Raw genomic sequence first — 21,638 nt, 5'->3', positions numbered from 1 at the left:
ATATTATAATGTCAAATTGTATTAAAAAATTCAAATGCATGCATTGCTTTTAAAACATTACAAATACTCGTAACTTTATTATTACTTAAAGTGACTTCTAAAATTAGAATTAACACACTTTTTTAAAATTAACTATACTGAAAATATAGATTGAATAAGTACTAGACATAACCAAAACAAAAAAAAAAAACTATCAATCCTTTATAGTCAATGTGAAAAAATATAATAAAAATGACAAGCTGTATTATGTTATACTTTCAAAATAAATTTTAAGGCTCAAATTTTCTTAACAAGCTCTACCCTCGGCTATAACATTTTTCTCTTGCAGATACAGAAGCAAAACCTAAATATAAAATACAAAACACTTTCCTCATCCGTGACAAATAAAAATGCACTGTACAATATCATCTGCTACTACAAAAATATAAGCATTTCATCAAGGCCAACTCCCCAACATTATAGGAATACAAAGCATCAGTTCCACTGGCTCCTTCTGAAAGGATTAAACAAATAAACCTTACCATGAATAATTTCACATCTCCAGCCCAATGGTTCCGAGCAGTTACCTGCATTTGCACTAAAAAAATATTGTTTCTTGATACACAAGGAATAAGATAAGCTCTGGCTTAATCCCATTTAAAAATGGTTACAAACCTGTAAAATAAAATTGTTTGCAGACACCAATGGCAGATGCATACACCAGAAATCTTGTATTCACAAAACCTTGAATTGGCTTTTGCTCATAAAAATGATTCCCATCCCAATTATCTAACAGGTTAATAATACATTCACTAATCTAGTAGAACAAAAAATAAAGTGCTCCTCTGCAAGGGCAGGGAGAACGAGGAAAAAATAAAAGGAAAATGAGGAGGGGGCTACAAGGAAAGAAGAGACGACCCTGTACACATGCCTCTATATTCGTCTCTTTCCAAAGAAAATAGTAGAAAACCCTCAAAAAGCAGTGGTAATATACAAGACCTATGAAACGAATGAAGTAAGTAATCATGCCTACCAATACAATTTTTCCTAATCTTTTGACAGAGCCTACACAAAACAATGGATATCTATCTCCATATTCTAAAGCCCTCATGGACGACCAGCTTCGTCTGCACAAAAACCATAACAAAATGTAAATATATATTTTTTTCATTCTGCCATCAAAAAATAGATAAATACACCGGAAAAGAAAAATCAAAGGCCAGATTCACACATCGGATAAAATTGATGCACAATTAATAGGAACCTAGGATCTTAAGCTATGCATATTACAAAAATCAGAAAATTTCATCAGTGGATTTTCTCTAGGAGAAAACAATCACATCAGTGGAATCAGTGATTGGTCAATGGCCAGAGAGGTCGGGCCTGGCCGGAAAAAGATGATCAATGATATCTATTATCTACTATCTATTATAAATTACTATATATTAAAAGTTTTCCCCACCTCTCTCTCCCTGTCACATGTCATTAAGTGGTTAAATTTTTCCCTCCAAACCTTCAGTATGCAACTAACAGGCTTCTTTTTGTGTACTCACAAAAAGCTGTTGAAACGGAATCAAAATAGCATGATTAATATTTAATTAAATATTAATTGTTCTGACTCCTAACCATATATAATTATTGCACAATATTAATCACTTTACAAAATTAAAATAGTTTTTTAACTGAACTAACATAAATATTCTTATTTAATAATTACTCAAATACTTTAACTGATCTCACATTCATTAATATTTTTTTATTTAGTGTATATTATATTAAAATATTAAGATAAAAAAATATAGAAAATTATTTTTAACAAAAAATATTTCTCTAACATTTATGTTTGTAAACAGTACTAATTTTGTTGTGTTTCATTTTTGTTGGAAAAGTCATCTTAATTGTGGACACCCCTTAGCCCGCCTTAGTTGTGGCTTCTTTGGGTGATGGTTTAATGGTTTAGTCCCGCATCAACTAGAGATACAGCCGAATTAAAGTAGGTTTGAGTTAGGCCTATAACCCACCTTCTAAAATGATATGAAAGTCTATTCTAGATTCATTGTTGGGCCCTCACCTGCATTTAACATGCTCCAGGCTGAAACTCCTGGGTGCAAGGCAAAGTGTTAGATAAGTTGTCTTCATTGTGTACACCCCTTAGCCTGCCTTAGTTGTAGCCTCTCTGGGGTTGCAACGAAGTGCAACCATGAGGGTGGTGATTTAGTGGTTTAGTCCCACATCCACTAGAGATATGACCAAATTAAAGTATAAGTAGAGAGGGGTAACCCTCATCTTACAAGTTGATTTTATAGGATTGAGTTAGGCTTATAACTCACTTTCTAAGAATTTTAATGTTTCGAATTGAATATACTTTATAATTTTTCCTTAATTATAAATTTTGTTTTGTTTATGAAATCACTGCAGAGCGACCTGATTTGAATTTAACCATTTCTTTGAGTTGGTTCCAAAGTTATTATTATTATTATTAAACTGTGTTTGAGAAATATACTTCATATATTGTATTCGGTAATGATTTTTATAATTGATACTTGTTATTAGCTTACAGTAAAGATAAAATTATTATTGACTCTCAATTAATCAATATTTTATTATTGTCTAAAGTAACATTTTTGTATATAATTTTTTATTTATTTTTCCATACAGCTATTATATCATTACACTAGAATCAAATATATATTCTGTTTTCATTATTAATTATGGTATGCATTTCCATGTATACTCTATATTATTAACCAGCTACATGCCTTTTCAGAAACCATTTTACTAGCTGAGAATGTGATTTGGTTTGCGGTTCTTATTTACATATAAGAATAAAAAAGTGCATATTTCTAATCACTTAAGATATTTGTTCACAATATGCAGCATGGGCATGTTTTAAAATATGATACAATAATAATATTTTGTTCACGTTAAAAATATAAGAAAGCTCAGTACTGAAAATATAAGAAAATTACTTTTAACAAATACTATTTCTCTAACATTTGATTTTAAAGTACCGAATTGAATATAGTTTATAATTTTTCCTTAATTATCATTTAAAATTTTATATATTACACACACATGTAATTTAATAAACAACAAAGAACTTAAAAAGAATTAAATTATATTTTAAGTTAAATGTATAATTTTAAATTTTTTATTCAATTATTGTTATTATTATTATTTAACTGTTAAAATGATACATTTATATTTTTAATAATTATAAAATTAAAGTATGAACATAATTACATAATTAAATTTTAATATTTATATATAATATACATAATACAAATATTATATAAAATTTATAACTAAATAATTAAATTAATAATTATAAATATATGTATAACACGGGATGTATGGGGACGGTTTATTCATTAGTCAAATTAGTCTATTCCTGAGAAAAAATATTTAAATGTATGTTTCAATACATGTGCAAATCGTACAAAGATTTTTTTTTTTTACACTTTATTTTTTTACTTTTTGAGATAATGAAATAATCATTATAAAGAAAAATATTTATACAAATTAATAACTAAATAATATACAAAAAAATATAAAACAACCCATGCATTAGCACAGGTACCGTACTAGTTTTTATGCAAAGATTTCCCTTGTTTGCTGGTAAAAGTCCAGGGTTTCTACCTATTGGGGGAAACTAGCCTTCTATGCACTAAAACGACACCTAATCCCAACTCTATTCCTTTTTTGTAGCCCCAATCAGAAGGGACTTTGCATATTGCAGAACACAACCCCAAAATTCAAATAATAAAGTGTTTAACACCATTAGTTAGTTACAATTAGTTAGGATTGGGGACTTTGGGCTTAGGAGGTGCAAACCCTCTATGTTTGACCAAGTTTGTAGCTGTATTCATAAGAGATTTTTCCTATTTGTTTTAATAAAATACCAGGTTTCTATCGCAATGCCACTGTCAACCAAGTGAATATATACTACTGAGACTACCATTGAGGGAAAAACTTTTCACAAAAATAAACACCAATCACAAAATTTCAAAGTACCAATGTTCATATACCACTAGTGATAACTCACAATTTTATCCCACCCTTCCATCAAAAAGATTTAATGAAATATGTACTTCAATAATGAATAAATTTTCGAAAAACAAGGCCATAGAAAATAAAATACCTGTACAATGGTGACAAAAGGGCATACAGATTCCAACCGACAGAACCAAGCACTCTCAGCTGCTTCATCCATTACAAGTCATCATTCCACTTTAGAATTGGGTGGATGGATAAGCAAACTGCTCTTCCCTGGTTGCGTATGCTGCTCCTGCTCCTGTTGCTGCTGCTGATGTTCTGAATGCTGACATGATTGTTGAGATTGGATGGGTTGAGATGAAGTTTGTTTTTGAAGAGCCAGTGGCTGCTGCTGCCACTGCACCCCAGAATTATGTGCACGGGAAGGTAAGCTAGTTGATAATTGTTGTGGGCCCAGCCCTTGACTAATAGTTGGTAGCTCATTTCCAGCAGAATTTCCAATAGGTGTGCTCCCCAGAGAGCTTGCCTGAGTAACTGGATTGGGCACATTGGAATCAGATGGTGATTCTGACGTTTTCCACTGAGAAGATGCACTAGGAGGAACAACAGTTACACTAGCTGCATCCATACAACCAGGAGACATTGCAGTGTTTGTACTGACTTGTGAAGCACTGTTTGAAGGATTTTGATCAACTTTAGGTGAATCAGATTGAGACATGCTTGATGACTCAGACTGCACCTGACAATTTTGTTGCAACATTCTCTGAACATTTGATTGAGTTTGATTACTTTGCTTATACGGTGGCTGAGATTGTAGTGGAAGTTGATGATGGTTAGAAGCAACAGTTGGCTGTGGAGGTGATGTCATATGGCCTGCAGTAACGGATAAAACATGTCCTTGAATGCTATTATCAGAAGGAGATACCACTGGCTGAAGTTGTTTCAATGTAGTGTTTGCTGGTCCAGAAGGTAGCTTTTGCTGCAACAGGGAATGATTTGAAGGATGGGCAGGAACCAATGGCTTGGATGGTTGATTTGGATTACTGGATCCAGGATATAAATTTTGACCTTGCATGATGGGCATGATTTGGTCCACTTTCTCAACAGTCTGGCTTCCTGGAGGTACAGATAATCCATTTAGATGAGATGGATCCACAGCATTGTTCTGATGGATCAACATGTTTCCTCTTCCTAGTCCTTTCAGAAGTTTTGCCTGTTGTTGAGACTGTGCATGCTGTGGCTGATTAGGATGCTGCCTACCAGGCTGTGGATACTGCCGCTGCTGTGGCTGTCGCTGCCGTTGTTTTGCTGCCTGATTAGGCAACGCACTAGCACTAGTATTCCTGCTGAAACCATGTGGTAGGTGATGTTTCTGCTGTTGTTGGTGCTGAGAAGACAAGGGAGTCAATGGGGATGTTGGTGTTACAGGGGAAAGAGATACTTGCTGCGATGAATTTTGAGGTTGTGCTTGTGAACTATTTTGCAGAGTTGATGATACAGGAAGCTGGGACTGTGCCTGAGCATGTGGACTCAAAGCACTCGATGCAGCAAGTTGTTGCTGTTGTTGGTGCTGCAGATATCGCTGTTGTTGTTGCTGCAGGTGCCGTTCCTTTGCCAATCGAATCGCATAGGCCTGTTGTGAATTAGTAGCATGATTTGGACCTTGAAGAGAATGGGGATTGCTGAGATGGGACTGTTGTTGAGATAGTTGATGTGGCTGCTGGGCATGTCCTGGGTATGACTGAACAGGTGGTGGAATTGTCTGATTATTAAAGGAAGAACTCATCCCACTAAAAGCAGGAATGCCTTGGCTGTTCCCTTGTGTGACCTGCATCGGAAGTTCCGGAACCATCATTTGTCTTTGCTGCTCTTGGTTGTGACCAGGCTAAAGAAAATGGGAAGAAAAATCATTAGTTAAATAAAATAGGATCACCATAAATGTTAATTGATGCACACAGGCAAGATCAATCAAAATAGAACTGACTTGCTATAAACTTATTGCCCAACCTAGTCGAGAAGCTATTGGAAACATTGTGAAAACTAGGATGCCAAATTGGATGGATATTAAGTTTCACAGCCAAAAGCAGAAATTCAAACTCCAAAATGTTAATTATTTCCAATAGAACCAATTAAATTAAGAGAGAACAAGAGCACTTCTCACCCTCATCATATGTACAGTCTCCCGAGGTCTCAGCATTGAGTTTCCTTGTCCAGCACCAACTCCAGCATGCATATTTACGGGGCTTGGAATCCCCACCATACTAGAAGAAAGCATGCCTCCAGAACTGAGCGTAGATGATGATGGCACTCCTTGAAACCCTGGCCTAATGCTTCTGTTAGTCCCACCCAACATCCCCATACCATTTCCACCAGGCAACATTCGCACACCACCAAGGTCACTTCCTGAAAGAGATCCAGGAACAGACATGGTAGATTGTGGCATGTTTCTGCTAGATATCATCTGATTATATTGTTGTATTCTCTTCTGTTCGTCAACTGATAAAGTTGGAGTTCGGGAAACTCCATATCTACTATCCCTGAAAACACATGCAGTCCCCAAGCATTGAATAACTAATTATGTATATTTAATAATTGCACAGCAAGAATCTCCAGTCATAAAATGTGCTAACCTGGCAGGGGCTGCCAATGGACCAGATGTTGATAAGTTATGGCTAAGGCCCATACCAGAAGATGATGAAATTGATGAATTTAGCCCAGCTGAAGGATGAACAGATGAAACAGAACTATGATTTGACATTGGTAAACCACCAGCATGAGAGCCTTGATACCCAAGGGACAAGACATCTGGGCTTGTTTGATTTGTATCACAAAGATCAAGTGGCCTTCACCAGAACTCAAAAATGGTTAAGATACTTGTGATTGTGCCATACAAAACAATAATGTACAACCAGAATGTGAAAATTTCAAGGTAAGCCTAGTTGTGGCTAAATGAGAATAGACAGTATTAATGCAATAGTATTCATAACTTTAAAACTTCAATGCTAACCACCACCCAACACACATAAAAATCAAATCAAATCAAATAGAACTTACGTCAAAACACTTCCATTCAAGTTGTTTGGGCAGATTTGGGAAAGAGCAAACACATGCGAATTATGTACAGGTACTAATGGTTGGTTATCATTCTGCATTTAAACAAAAAAATTTCAAATTAGCTGTCATAAAAAGGAGTTTTTTAAATTCTTACAGCTACCACCTTGCTCATAGATACACATCAATAATATTCTTCAGAAATAATTACAAACCAGCAGTGTATGTCTCATATGAGTAAGATATTACCATAAAAAATCAGCAGGAAAAGTGCCAACAGGAAATAAAAAAGTTGTGCTGTTTGCTAGGTAACCACATCAAAATCAGAATTAATAAAAAAAATATGACAAATTATGATTAAATGTCCAACTTCTTCAGAGGTAACTGCACTTTAGAAATCAACCAGGAAATAAACCAATAGATGCAAAAAGTCCAATCCTCAAAAGGTTACCGTTAGGACTGCAGGAAGGGGGAGTTAATTAAGGATAATTAGAATAATAGTTTTTAGAGTTACTGATAAAAAAAAATAGGAAGTTAAGGTAAGAGAATTCATTCAGATCTGCCAGTTACCATTTGTAAATTGAACATTAGTTTTGCTGTGAAAGGAAAAATCCTGAGGGGGAAACCATTGGAGGACTTTGTTCTGTTCTTTTGCAATGAATCAAGAAATGCAATCCTTTATATGCTTGAAAGGCCAGCATTTCAGAGTTGAAGCACAGGCTGCACAAGCTATTGAGGAGTAAAGAAATGTTCTTGAGGAGAAAAGGGTGAAAGATGAAGAAAGGATGAAGAGACAGCCCTCTGAAATCAAGAAGGTTGAGGGAATAAAAGAGAGATTAAACAGTGCTGGCAAGGTGAATGCAGAAACAAAACATCACTGATCATTGGAATCCTTGAAGCCAGAGAAAGGGCTTGCTTTCTTGGAGGAAGAGCCAGTCAGCCCATCACTATCATTGGAACAACCAAACACAGAACCTTCATATAGGCGTAGGCATTGCTGTCAAAAGCACTACAGAATGGGAGCCGGTTGTTGAAGAGTCCCCTGTCCAAGGCCATTCAGTCTCAAGTCGGAAATCCCCATGGGCTTGATTGGATCTGCTTTGGACTCCAGTAGTGGGCCTCAAACAACACTCAAACTAAATTCAAACAGCTTCACCCAGCTCAATTCAAGGTCAAACTGCATTGAGCCCAATAAAGATGCAACTTGGGATGAAGAAGGGGTGCTGCACAAGTAGATTTTGGGGAAATAGTAACCTGAAATCTCTGCTATCAGTTGGCTGCTTTCAACCTTGAAGACAAGGTTGACTTTTAGAAGGGGCAGTATTCTTAGCATTGTGGGTAAGGTGGAGTTAGTTAGGATAGTTAGTGTTGGAAAGCCGCCTTGATTACAGTTACCCCTAACCCACCTTAGTTGCAGCCTCTTTGGGGGTTGCCTTAACTGCAGCCCAAGGGCGGTGGTTTAGTCCCACATCGACTAGAGATATGGCTTAAATAGAGCTCATAAAGCTTGGACAGTCCTCACCTTACAAGCTGGTTTTGCGGGAGTTGAGTTAGATCTTAAGAGCAAATTCTAAGAGTTGGAATACTAGTTAGAGTAAGTGACAAATAAATATGACTGAATGAGAGGGAATTCATTCAGGTCTGTCAACATTTGTAAGTTGACAATTAGTTTTTTGTGAAAGGAGAAATCCTGTGAAGAGGAAACCCTTGGAGGAGAGTTCTCTTTCCTTTGTTCTGTTCTTTAGTCTTAGAATGAGGATTATGAGCCTAATTCAACCCTAAAAAGCTAATTCGTTGGGTGAGGGTTGCCCCCTACTTATATATTTTACCTCGACCTTATCTCTAGCCGATATGAAACTTGGGTTTTTTCCAATACACCCCCTCACGCCCAATGTAATACAATCAGGCAATTGTAAAATAATCAGATCTTATCTTAAAGTGACATCTGTAAAACTGGAAGCATCACTAAATTCAAGTTTCAACTGTAAATCAATTAAGTTCGCCAGATATTTGAATTAACTAATCATCTGATTTAACTAGTCGTAAAAGTGATTGACATGTAATAAATACCATTTTTAAATGTCATTGCAATTGCATATTAGAGTCCATCTAATATAAATGATTTTGATTAAAACCTGATTCCTGTGGTAACGTTGCTTCTGCCCAATCTTGATAATTTTATCAAAATGAGACTTCAGAGTATCCTCCTCCATTGGTCCTTGCAAACGTTGAAACAACTGTCTGGCACTACCCTGCTAAAGATACAAAAATTTAAAACCAATCAAACAATGAGGATCTACTAATATGTATGAGTGAAAGCATAATACAAAATAAGAAATAATTAGGTTTAATTAATCATTTGGTCTCTATAGTTACATAAACTTTCCCTTTTAGTCCCAATACTTAGCATCCCCTTATAGTCCCTACACATACCATTTTTAATCCCTTTTAGTCCACATGGGACATAAAGGGATTAAGAGGATATGTGTAGGGAATAAAAAGTATTAAAAATTGTATGTGTGGGGACTAAAAGTTAAAGTTTTTGCAACTATAGAGACCAAATGAGTAATTAAACCAAATAATAAGAGTATTCATGCCTTTGGAATTCCAGGTAGTGTAGACGGATAAGACTGAGAGGACCCTGAGTCTTCAGCGCTATCTGCACCATCCCCAGCAGTTCTATCCATTAAAATTTTGTGACGCTCCTTGCACTCTTTTGGTTTCCGAAAAATACACTGGAAATATTGCAAAATTGTATTCCTTCAGATACAGATCCATGAGAAAGATAGCTGAGAAACAAAGGAGAAAAGAAAGACTAGTTCTATCATGATTGACTGACTGGAAAACAGAAAAAAGGAGAATACTCCTTCCAAGGGTTTCCCCATCCACAACTGCTCAGTTTCCCAATCAAGGTTATCAATAGCAAATAACAGCCTATGGCAACAGTGAACTAAAAATCCACAAATCCGCCATATACATATAGCAGCCTATGGCAGAAGCATGGTAGTTGAATCAGGATACAAATCGTGAATCCGAAGGCCAATTTTCCAAATCACAAATCTCAAAAAAAAACCATGACCAATTTGAAAACGGTAATATTATTTTTACGTTGCTGGGGTGCAGTGTTGAGTTTTGTAATGGGTCAGAGTTTTATATCTCAAGAATATAGGACTTTTTTTACACAAACATTTTGGGCTTTGGGTCTAGTCAGATTACATGGCCCAAACGCTTACTTTCTTTTTTCCTAGGGTTTTTAAACGTTGTGGGCCTATGGGTCAGACGACCCAAACCCTTCTCTTTTTTATTTGACAAATCTCTTGCAATTTCTACCATAGCCACAGCACACAACATGGACGCCACATTCTTAGAATATAGGTTTGGGTCTAACTCAACCCCAAAAGCTAGCTAATAGGGTGAGGGTTGTCCCCCACTTATATACTCCGTCTTGGATTTTTCCCAACACCCCCCCCCCCCCCGCGCCCAGTACTTTTAGGCTTGGTGCATGGATAATATGATGGGTGGCCCGTTAATGGATCTAGGATAGGCTCTAATACCATTTTAGAATGTGGGTTTGGGCCTAACTTAACCCCAAAAGCTAACTCATAGGGTGACGGTTGCCTCCCACTTATATACTCCATCTTGGGATTATCTCTAACTAATGTGAGACTTGGGTTTTTCCCAATACAAATGAATAGGGGGTGTCATATCAGAAATGGTGGGCAACGCCATAAAATGCAATATGGCAGATGGCGAATGATGGAAGCTCCAAAATGCCACGCCATACCGCCATGGCTGCGCCATAAACATTTTTTAACAACATTACTCTTACTCAGCATTATTTGACAGACATTGAGACTCTCTCAGTTTTCCTATTATGGTGCAGGTGCAATTGGTGAACGTCAGTAAAAAGAAAAAGATATTTTAAGATGAAGATTTTTTGGTGATGGATTGTGACAACTATCATTGAAGATGTCCTTCTGTCCTGCAACCATAGCACCTTTCCTATATGTGTAATTATATATGCATATCATATTATCATTACCTTGAATTGTATAGTACTGTTGATGGCATCATTAACAAGCTCCCAGTTCGGACCCATATCATGCACCAGGACAACAAGAGCCTGCAACATTGGATAATAGATAACCAGTTTATGCAAGTCATGAAGTTGAAATATTTACTCCAAAAAACAACATAAAAGTTAAGTTGAGATAACTAACAAACAACAAACAACCTGGTCTTCAAATAGTGACCAAGGACTTCCAGAACCAGGCTGTCCCGCAGAAACCTACAAGAATCAATAAACCAGAAATGCAAATAAAAGATCAGTATGGTGACAACAGATACTTTGCTACCACACAACCATCTAAGTTCCCAGCAAAATTACCTTAAGTGCTTTGGCTTTCCTGCCCTTATCTCGTCCACCACTAATGATTCTAATAAATTTACTTGGATTGGACATGTTACTCATTTGTGAAGCAGCAGGGGAGGGAATAGAATTAGCTATTGGAGCAACATTGTCAAAATTATCAAAGGATTGTTTTGTTGTCTTCAGCTTCTTCACACTATGCGGGCCATACAAACCTTCAAAGCACAACAGCTAAAAATGTCAAGCATGAAAAAAATATAATACTGACTACAGAAAAAAAAATCTAAATATATTTTCAGATAACAAGGCAGATCACCAAAAACAAACAAGGCAGTTTACCGCTACTTCCATTAGGTTCAAAGTAATGACTATCCAATCTCTTCTTGGAATGATCCCTCTGTTAAATACATTAAAACACCATAGGATAAGTGCTGAAGAAAATATTGTGAACAACTAAGAAAAGGAAAAGCATAAAAGTAAAGTTCTCCAATGTCTACTCCAATGCAACATTAAGCATTATAAGTTCAAAACTCCATATCCCATCTAAACATTATTAACTTCTATAGGTATGTTTGTTTTCACGTTTGAAATGCTCAAACCAAAGCAAACAACCTGGTATATACTTATCTTCCAACCAAATTGAAAACAAATAGTTTTCGCTTATGTAGGAGTAGAACAAAGTATATGCATAATGCATTGCAATTTTAGTAAGATACGAGGAAAATGACTTGGAAGTAAAATTCTGGGAAAATGCCATATCAAAAGTTTGTGTTTAAATATCTAGGATCAATATTACAAAGACGGAAATTAATGAGGACACCAGACGTAAGACACAAGCAGAATTGTTAAAATGGAGAAAGACAACGGTGTTACTCATGATTGCAAAGTACCTATCAAGTTCAAAGGAAAGTTTTACCGTACTACTATATGTTCGGCTATAATCTTGCTAGTGAATGTTGGGTTTTAAAACAAAAGAAAAGGTGGAAAAAGCATAAGTGAGAATGCAGCACGCCAACACTAATACGAGGAGATATTGGTGGAGCACTGATGGAGGAAAACACAACAGAAAATTAAGGTGGTTTGGCCCTGTGAGAAAAGGGAAAAGCAAACCAAGGACATTAGACTGATTAGAGAAACTTATTAAGAGAAATTTCATAGTAAAAAATATCTCTAAAGGATTTGGTCTCTAGCCGAGCCTAAAGGCGTCATGTGATCCATGTAGCCAACTTCACCTAATAGAATAGGATCTTTGGAGTTGTTCTTACATGTTCCAACTTCCAACCAAATACACTAAATTATAAAAATATCGCTGCTTACACAAAAAGGACAAAAATATGCCACACAAGGAATAAGATAACCTTCTAAAAAGTGTGGAGCAGCCAAAACCAAATCACTATAGTGGAAATAGCATATAATGGAGCAACTGCTACACCAAATATAACGCATGCAATGATAAAATTTCACATAGATGTAATAAAGTGTTTCTAAATACAGCATATTTAGACCAAATTAAACAATCAGAACTCGAGTTTAGTTTCATCATGAACAAGTAGAAAGATGAATATCATGGTAAGGAAATTTTATATAAAAAGAATAACCTGTTCACTCAGGACAACAGAATCCAATTGCCATCCTTGATCATATGAAGAACCCTGTACACAAAATTGTTTAACAAACTACAGCAGAAATACAAAAAAGATCCACAAGTCTCAAAAGTCAGCAGACATAGTTACATGAATACAGATTTTGATTACCAGATTCTTGGGCTTCTTTTTCTTTGTTTTAACTGATGTTTCTCCACAGTCATAAGGTACTTGCTTTTCAAAATCTCTAACTGACTCCACCTCCAAACTTTTCTGGATCAGTGATCCAACATTTAAAGCACTCTGGTCATCCTGAAAGGAATTGGTGTCTCCACTAGAAGCATCTGTCTTAGCTTGAGCCTGTGCTGTCCCAGAGATCACAGCAAAAGGACTGGCAACTCTCTGCCTAGAAGCAGTACGCATGCGTTTCGTTGGAATTGTCCCAACATTTAAACTAGCTGGCCTTTTTCCAAATAGCACGGATGGCTGAGCTCCAGTTGAATAATGCCCGTAAGGCAAATCAGTTCCAATTTCACTGGACTTATGACTGTAAGACTTTATCCTGTTTTTGTGTTTTTTCTGAAATGATTTTGATGATCTGCTAGCCTCATAGACACCAGGCAAATAATAAGTGCTAGTTTCTCCTTCATCCTCGTCATATGCAATCTCTTCAAGCCCAAACTCTAAATATAAATTTTAAAAGTAAAATATAAATTGTGATTGATTCAGGACTGATCAACAATATACATTAAAATCAAATAATCTACATGTTCCCAATAGTACCTGTTGCAGCATCATACATAGATGTTTCAACTTCCTCTTGAATGCTACTACCAGTTTTCTGAGGGGGAAACAGTGCCATCAAAAGTGTAAGACATAAAAGATAAAAGAACAAGGCTCACACGTCACACCAAAGTATCTTCAAACCAATAAAACTTAAGAAGCAGTCATGGAGCATTAAACCATCCAGGAATGTAAGGTAGTAAAATTAGAGCATATACGAGCATAAATTTACCTCATACTGTAGAAAATGAGATTCAATAGACTTTCTGTATGCTTCCATTGCAGTAGGAGGAACTGTATAGAAAAGGCTTTCCTGGAAATTAAGAAACAACATGTAAAAGTGATATTTGGGTAAAAAAAAAATGCTTATCATAACGAATAGCAAAAGTAAATCAAAGTAATCAATAACTATAAAAAAATTATTAATGGTGTTATAATTGTTAATATTTAATACTCATATTTTATCTAAGCAGTTTATATCAATTTGTAGAACATAATTTTATCTTTACAAACATATTTTTATCTAATATTTCATTAGATCATTTTATAATAAAATCTTCTCTACTAAATTTAAAAGTATAAAATATAATTTAATATATTTTGTATTATTAGCTATATTTAATTTAATTTCACAGTGCAACGCACAGGTGATATGCAGCATGTAAAACTGCAGTCTAGTCGAATGAAAATTGTTTCTTATAACAAGCAAACAGCAAAAGTAAACCACAGTCATCTATTAAATCATATTGAAACAACCACATACAATGGACTTCAAAACAAGATTTTGATTTGACTAACGGTGAAAATAAACAAGAGAACCACTAACGTACAAAATTTATAAGCTAATCAAATAAGGATAGGGTAACTCGGTCCATACTTCTGTAAGATGATCATCCCATGACATGCCAACAATGCCCGAGTCAGATATTTTATCGGGAGTTGTCGGTGCTTCTGCTTGACTGGAAATTCCCTGAGATCTACTATCCTTTAAAAATCTCAAAGCATAACTATGCACCTTAAGTGCCACCTGTTTTCTGGGATTTTGTCCATCCAGGTATTTGCTTGTTTCCTGACCAAAACCACCAACATTCAAGCATCAGTAACAAATACCTAAAAGATTGTAAAGCAATTATAATAGAAAGCTAAAACTGACCACAAAAAAGGGAAAACTTAGAAGTATCTCAAAACACCCAGATCATAATCATAGCATAAACATTCAAATCAATCAATAATAATGAAACTCACGCATCTAAATAATGTAAAACGCATAACTCCAAAGAACACAAACATACATGACAAAAATGACCAAATCAAACCAAAAAGGCAAAGTATATGATAATCAAAACTAATATACGAATGCATTATAACAAACAATTCTTAAACTACACTTTCAAGCAAGTCTAAAAAATTTAGCTAAGTAAATAGCAAGAGTACAAAATACATTATGAAATTTAGTTTTTAAGCATAATGACAAATAATAGGAATACCTAGTTAAATTAAGCACAATAAAGTCCACCCATAACCCAATTACTGATACACAAAACAAATCAACAACAAACCAGAACACAAGCAACCACACCATCTATGCCATTTTTATATACAAGCACTAGATTCAGGACTCCACAAAGCATAACATCTAGGATGCACTTTCAAGTTTATGTAATCACCAAGTACATTTCTAAACACAAACTAAATGAATTTAGTTTGTTGCTGTTGAGAGAATATTCCTTTTAGAGTAAATGAATTTGCATTTGTATAAAAGTTAAGTACTGTCACAACACCAGACAATGTGGCGGCCAACAAAGAAGGATCACTTTTTTTAAGAATGGGATAATAAAAGGACAGAGTAAATAACCAGCACCATCTTCGAATTGCTCCTCTTGTCCCCAGAAGCTTCATTTGAATCAATGTTCCCAGATTCGACTGAATCATCAATGCAGTTACAGTCAGGAACATCATTGTCTAGAAGGAGCTCAATTGAATTCCAAAACTGCATGACTGCCTTTGCCAGGTTGTGAGACAAAATTTTCACCCCAAGATGTTTGCTTTGTTTTTCAAATCTTAACCGAGAAGTAAAAGTTGCCTGATGAGACAATTGTGCGGCAGCAGTTATCTTCCAAAGACGCTCCTACAAACACATTTTGGTGGGACAAAAGGATGTATTAAAAATCAAATATCAATTAAATTTAACAAGGGTTAGTCTTCAAGTCCTTAGAATGATGATAGAGCAGAGAATCACAAGCAGGTCTAGAAAATAAAACCTGTGCAAAATCATTTGCCAACCATGTCATTTCCTCGAGGACAAAACCCCAGCGAGACTTTCTATGGATCTGTGAGGACAATGTGCGAACAGATAACTCTGCAATCCTCTTCCGCTTGACCTGTGTTAACATACGATATCAGAAGGTTATAGTTTGCTGACAAACCCACAAAACAAGAACAATCAATAGAAATGGAAACAAAAAATTAAACCTCTATAATTTTAGCCTCTTCCAAAATAGAATCTTCATGAGCCTTGTCTGCTAACTTCAAGTTGTGTGTAGAACATGGTTGACAGTCAGAGGCAGTAGTAGCAACCTTTTCAACCGGAGCAGTTTGAGTTGTTGAAATTGACACATCCATAGGAACTTTAAGTCTTTCACAGTTGTCTTCCCTGATACAATTAGGATGACCCATCAGGCCAACACTTTTCTCTTTATCAGCATTTGATACGGAACTTTCATTGTGGTGCGGTCCTTTAATATTGGAAGAATCTTTCACCTTGTTTTGCATGCCAAGACTATTAGTATGGATGCCTTCCTCACTTTTGACCATATTACCACTACCAGAATGGTTTTCGTAACCAGTAGCATGTTCATTGTTAGAAGTAACACCACTTTCACCAGCATTGGTATTACTCCTTTCTTTTACAACTCCACAGCCAGTTAAATACAGCTTCTGCTCAAATTCTGATGTTTGTTCCACTGTATTTTTATTTGCATCAATATTCTTTGCATTACTACACATATTATTATTATTATTTACATCTATAGCTAAACTAGTTTGTGCACAAGAGGACTCCGAATCAAAATTCTTCATGCTTAATGCAGCACTGAAATTTTGGTCTCCATTCGGTACACCTTTCCTGTCTAATTTTATGTTTCCAAATCCATTTGGCTGACCAGAACAAGATTCATTTCCAGGTTGTTTAGTAGCTGCACAAGGTGGAGGCTCAAGATCACCTGAATTTCCCAGGTCCCTTTCTCCAACTGCTTTAGCTTCCCCAGAAGCCAAGACAACTGGATTTTGTACAATATCATCTTGAGAAGGTATAATTCGTTGATCTTCTTTGAAGTTTTTATTCATGCCAATATCCAAGTTGTCTTCAGGAACACTGGCATTGCCACTAGCTGTTTGACAAGCTCGGGCACCAACCAACTCATTGCCCAGTGGATTATTAGATGTTGGATCTTTAGAAAGTACCTCGCCATTTAAACCTGTAGGCTTTGGCTTAGAAACAGAAAGAACATTGTGGTCCTTTTGTTTGTTTGTATCAGATATTATTCCCTTCACATCCCTTGAAGCCCCACGAGGACCATGATTTGGTTTGGACCTATTCCTCCGCGCATATGGCCTGAAAATAGCAGAATCTTCAGTCTCCTTTGCATTTTGATTCCCACCAATTCGAGAAGATTGCTCTGAAGGAGCAATGTTATTACTTTTATTTGGATGTAGAGACCTCTTTTCGCCTTCAAGCAACTCATTCTCACCATCAAAAAGCAAGAGGTTATCAGCAGTATTTGGTTCACTAAGAGAAGGGACCCCTGGTCTAGCACTACTGTCGACAGAGTCACCATGAGGGGAGGCAGTCAATACAAAACTACCTTTTGCTTCACTGAATCATATTAGAAGAGAGGACAAGAGAAAGAATTGATAGGGCATCATTAAACAAATTAATACACAGTAGATATTCATAAACAAGTAACACATACTGGAGACCAAAAAAAAAAGACAAGAAAATAATAGCCAACCTGGTCACAAACTGCTCCTGATGCTGATCAGTGAGTGAAGTAGACTGAACACTAACTGAAGCAGCATTCCCTAACTTAAAGTCCAAAGGATTCCCTCCCTGCAATTACAAAGCACAACTGAGCTGGTCATCATTTACATTGAAAATTTGTTTAATGTAAGATTGCAGAAGAACAAAGCTGTCATACTTTTTCAAGAAATTCTAGTTCCCTTCTTCTTTCTTCACGCGCATCATACTCCAGTCTGTATCAACATTCATGAGTTATTCTTCAAGCATAAGACACAATCAAACAAATAATGCAAGTACACAAACAGTTTCCCCTTCACCTGAGCACTGCCTGAGCCTTCTCAATTGCTGCTCGGCGTGGAGAGGTTTTCAAACCAATACCAACTCCGCCATCAACAACACCTCCCATAGAATCAACCTCAGCATTTACAAGGAGAGCAGATCCTGAGTTACATCCATGCATCCCACTCTTAATATCTAAGAGTGTCACTTTTCATCTACCAAAGAATCTGCAAATTTTGTAAAGAAAAGACAGCAAATTAGGATGTAAATCCAAGTACAAAGAAAACAGGTAAGGACTAGAAAGCTCCTCACTGACCAAACATTAGAAACGTTAACAATTAAACAATACTTTACGAACAGACAGTAACTTCATGTATGCATGTAGAAACGTACTTCAAAATAATAAGTTGAAATAGGTGAACTAATTTTCAGCAAGATTTAATTCTCCATATCAAAAAATTCCCAAAATTAAAAATGTGGCTCTACTCTATGAAAGACTTTTAAATCAGGATGTCTAGAATTTGGGTCCCTAAATTCCAGATACTGCATATCATGCAGTATGTGTTTAAAGTTTAGACTGCTCAAGTTTTTTTTCCAACTGAATTTAAGATCAATTTTGATTATAAAAAAATTTGGATGGTTTGAGATCGTATACAGTTTCCTAAAACTGTAAACCATCTCAATCCAGGATGTCTATATGCCCAACTTACAAGCATGGGTTGCAATGTTCCATAATGATTAAATATAAAATGGGAACAGGCAAAGGAAATATAGGTATGTTATGAAATTATATATATTAGGAATCATGTTTATATTTCCAAGTAATTTGTAAATAATCTCTCACGGGAACTCAGTACTTTCCTTGTTTTATTTATTAAATATTATTAGACTATTAACTAATAATATACTCCAAAACAAGAACAAAAAGTGCAAGCCGAAAATGATATGATGAACAGTTCATGGTTAAGTATCATGCACTGCATTACCATTTAAAATCTTTCAATTTTCAATTTTCTATTATTATATGAAAGGGGGTCCATGCCAAAATGTAAACTCTGTTCACCACTTGGTAATGAAAAGCTAGCATGTGATAGAAGTTTTAGATCCTGTCTACTAGTTTTTCACATACATTATATAATAGATTTTTTCATTTCCATTACAGTTGAAATTCAGATATTTCTTTAGCACAAAGGATATCTGCTTCCACTGAGTGGATAACTGATAATTGATAAGAGATAATCATTCCAGATAAGCCACAGGTAAATACTACTTTGAAAAGATGTAACCCAAGTAGAAAAACACACTGATCTATACCAGTTACTGAGCAAAAGCTTCACCTTATAATCAAATTGCCCAAAACATTTTGAGATACATGCTAGAAAATTTCTGCAACATAATGATATTAACGATCATGGTTATCCTCCCATAAGTCACCAGATTATATCAATCATTTAAAAGATACAAATAACATATATACGACTCAACAGATTTAGAGGAAAAGCCAAAATGATGTCCAAGTTGAAAGCAAAAGCTCACCAATCTTAAAATGTTTGCACAGGAAAGGGAATCTTTGACCAGACAGAAGCAGCACGCACTAACAGCACATGCACGCATCAGTTTAGAAAGATACCAACTAATTAATAGCAACAAACTAAAAATTATGGTAGTTAATACATAGAGTTATTAACACGTTAGCAGCACACACCCGCATCAATTTAGATGGATACCAACTAAACCAATAGCAACAAACTAAAAATTATGGTAGTTAATACGTAAAATTTTAACATGTATATTCGATAACCATATTACATCCCATGAAAAGGTTGCCGCCAATGATTCCCTTCAAAATTTCAAACTGCCATCACTAACCACATATTTACACTTCAAATTACTAGCTCCCCCACTTAAACATAAGCATTCTAATTCCATTCCCGGCAAGTGTCAAAAACAAAAACTCTCAGATTTTAGTAACACAGCAATGCAGCACCCCATTAACAGACACAGACACAAACCCATTCCATTCCAAACACAATGCATAGCACAAACACCATTACCCAATTCGCCCCAACATTCAAAACCCTAACCGCGCCCATTTCCCCATAATTCCCCCAATTAAAAAATTCTAGGGTTTCGAGGGAATGTCAATAAAACAACAATTAAGGCGAGAGAAGAGCACCTGAGCGCGAAAATGCAAACCTAGGGCACAATTCAAGCGCGTCCCGAGTCGAAATTCCTCTCTCCTAGGGTTTTGGACAAAGGGGGGTCCCCAAACAACAACGAAGGCGAATTTGCCCTAAAACCTAACGCGTACGGAACCGAATACGAGAAGGGTTGGGTTTGTTTCGTTTTGTTTTGTTCCCTCAGTGTGTGTGGATGGAGCAATTGGGGTTGTTGCGTTGCGTTTCTCTCTCTAGAATTTGAAGAAGAAAAAAGGGTCGTTTTGGTGTTGGGGGTTGTCGTTGGTGATGTTTCGAAGAGACAGAGAGAAGGGACTAAGCGACCTCTGGTGAAGTGGTGTGGGCTTTGGGGCATCAACACGACGACGCGCAGAGGTGAGGGCTTGTTGTGAGAAATTGGACGTCCATTTTGGGCTTTTTATTATACACTCTTCCTCTTCCTTTTCATCAAGATGTGTGTGTGTGAGTGTGATTCAATCAGATTGAAAAATGAGTTTAATTTAATTTGGTTTAATTGCTCTAATTATGCTTGTGAATTGGGATGTTGGCAATTAGGAGAAACGTTTTGATTTGGTTTTATTGCAAGGAAGGAGACGATGTGATACGCCAAAGCTAACATAATTTGTTAATATTGACGTATTGTCGTCCAATCAAAAAAATTTACTACAATGTTACAATGTTTTAAATAAATTCAAATTATTTTGATATTTCTTTATAACATTACTTATTACTTATTTGATTATGAACCTGAAAATGTTATTTAAAGAAGAAATTAAAGATGAAAACATGGGTTTAAAACTTGAAAATATTTCTAAAAATAATTTCAAATGAGTCAAATCAGAAAATAAAAATTAATGTTTTCAGTATTTTCTTTAAAAGTACGGTGGTACAACAATAATTGAAGTGTTATTTATTTTCAATTTAAAATTTTGGTTCTCAAACTTTAATTGTGTGTCACCTCTTCTTTTGCATTGATAGAGACAATGTTCCATGCCTTCACCAAATTCTCAATCTTACAATGGGTGTAAAAGTGAGGATTTTTAAAGTGAGAAAGATAGAAAGAAGACATTGTATCAAGGACTTGGAGTCTTTCAAATGTTCTATGGAAAAATGGAAATGGGAATAAATGAAAAAACATGATGGTTGTTTTTACTATCATCGTCACTAGTTTCCCTGGTTTCCTTCATTGTTCACCAAATATCATAACTTTTGTTATCATTGTGTTGTATTTGCTATCATTTTTTTTACAACTTATATTAGGTATATTTCTCCTTGATTTCTTCCTTTACTCTCTCATCGTAGTTTTTTCCCTTGGCGAAAGTACTTGTCAATAATAACACGACATCAATAATGTCTTTTCATGATAAGGTATTGGAAAACCAAAAGGCCATCCCTATGATGGG

The 21,638-nt window shown here is 35.7% G+C and overlaps 1 protein-coding gene across 8 annotated transcripts; it reads right to left on the bottom strand.

Moving 5' to 3' along the window:
- Positions 1-713: 713 nt before the first annotated feature.
- Positions 714-20,779, bottom strand: LOC100819248 (chromatin modification-related protein EAF1 B). 8 transcript variants are annotated; one of them, XM_006602457.4, is made up of 25 exons: positions 20,235-20,777; positions 19,595-19,652; positions 19,396-19,444; positions 18,097-18,285; positions 17,958-18,012; positions 17,772-17,869; positions 16,234-17,635; positions 16,023-16,142; positions 15,617-15,889; positions 14,639-14,830; positions 13,994-14,074; positions 13,762-13,819; positions 13,150-13,661; positions 12,994-13,047; positions 11,735-11,792; positions 11,414-11,610; positions 11,261-11,314; positions 11,069-11,149; positions 9,624-9,761; positions 9,162-9,281; positions 7,030-7,121; positions 6,606-6,818; positions 6,137-6,512; positions 4,121-5,860; positions 714-1,106 (listed from the first exon to the last, which is right to left on the bottom strand). In XM_006602457.4, exons 4-24 carry the CDS (start codon positions 18,237-18,239, stop codon positions 4,202-4,204), a joined length of 5,976 nt encoding a protein of 1,991 aa, XP_006602520.1. In that variant the 5' UTR covers positions 18,240-18,285; positions 19,396-19,444; positions 19,595-19,652; positions 20,235-20,777; the 3' UTR covers positions 714-1,106; positions 4,121-4,201. The 8 variants fall into 8 exon arrangements, with proteins under 8 accessions (XP_006602520.1, XP_040867859.1, XP_006602519.1 ...); XM_041011925.1 differs by lacking the exon at positions 19,595-19,652 and having other exon boundaries at positions 15,623-15,889; positions 20,235-20,778; XM_006602456.4 differs by lacking the exon at positions 19,396-19,444.
- Positions 20,780-21,638: the final 859 nt, after the last annotated feature.

Source organism: Glycine max, chromosome 18 (genome assembly GCF_000004515.6).
Source record: "Glycine max cultivar Williams 82 chromosome 18, Glycine_max_v4.0, whole genome shotgun sequence".
NCBI lineage: Eukaryota > Viridiplantae > Streptophyta > Magnoliopsida > Fabales > Fabaceae > Glycine > Glycine max.
This window is presented reverse-complemented; position numbering and strand designations above follow the sequence as displayed.

Coding starts and splice junctions, on each gene's coding strand:
- LOC100819248 (XM_006602457.4), bottom strand. CDS start 18,239: ATGCATGGATGTAACTCAGGATCTGCTCTCCTTGTAAATGCTGAGGTT. Junction 18,013..18,096: donor AAGGCTCAGGCAGTGCTCAG/GTGAAGGGGAAA, acceptor ATGTTGATACAG/ACTGGAGTATGATGCGCGTG. Junction 13,820..13,993: donor CTCATTTTCTACAGTATGAG/GTAAATTTATGC, acceptor TTTCCCCCTCAG/AAAACTGGTAGTAGCATTCA.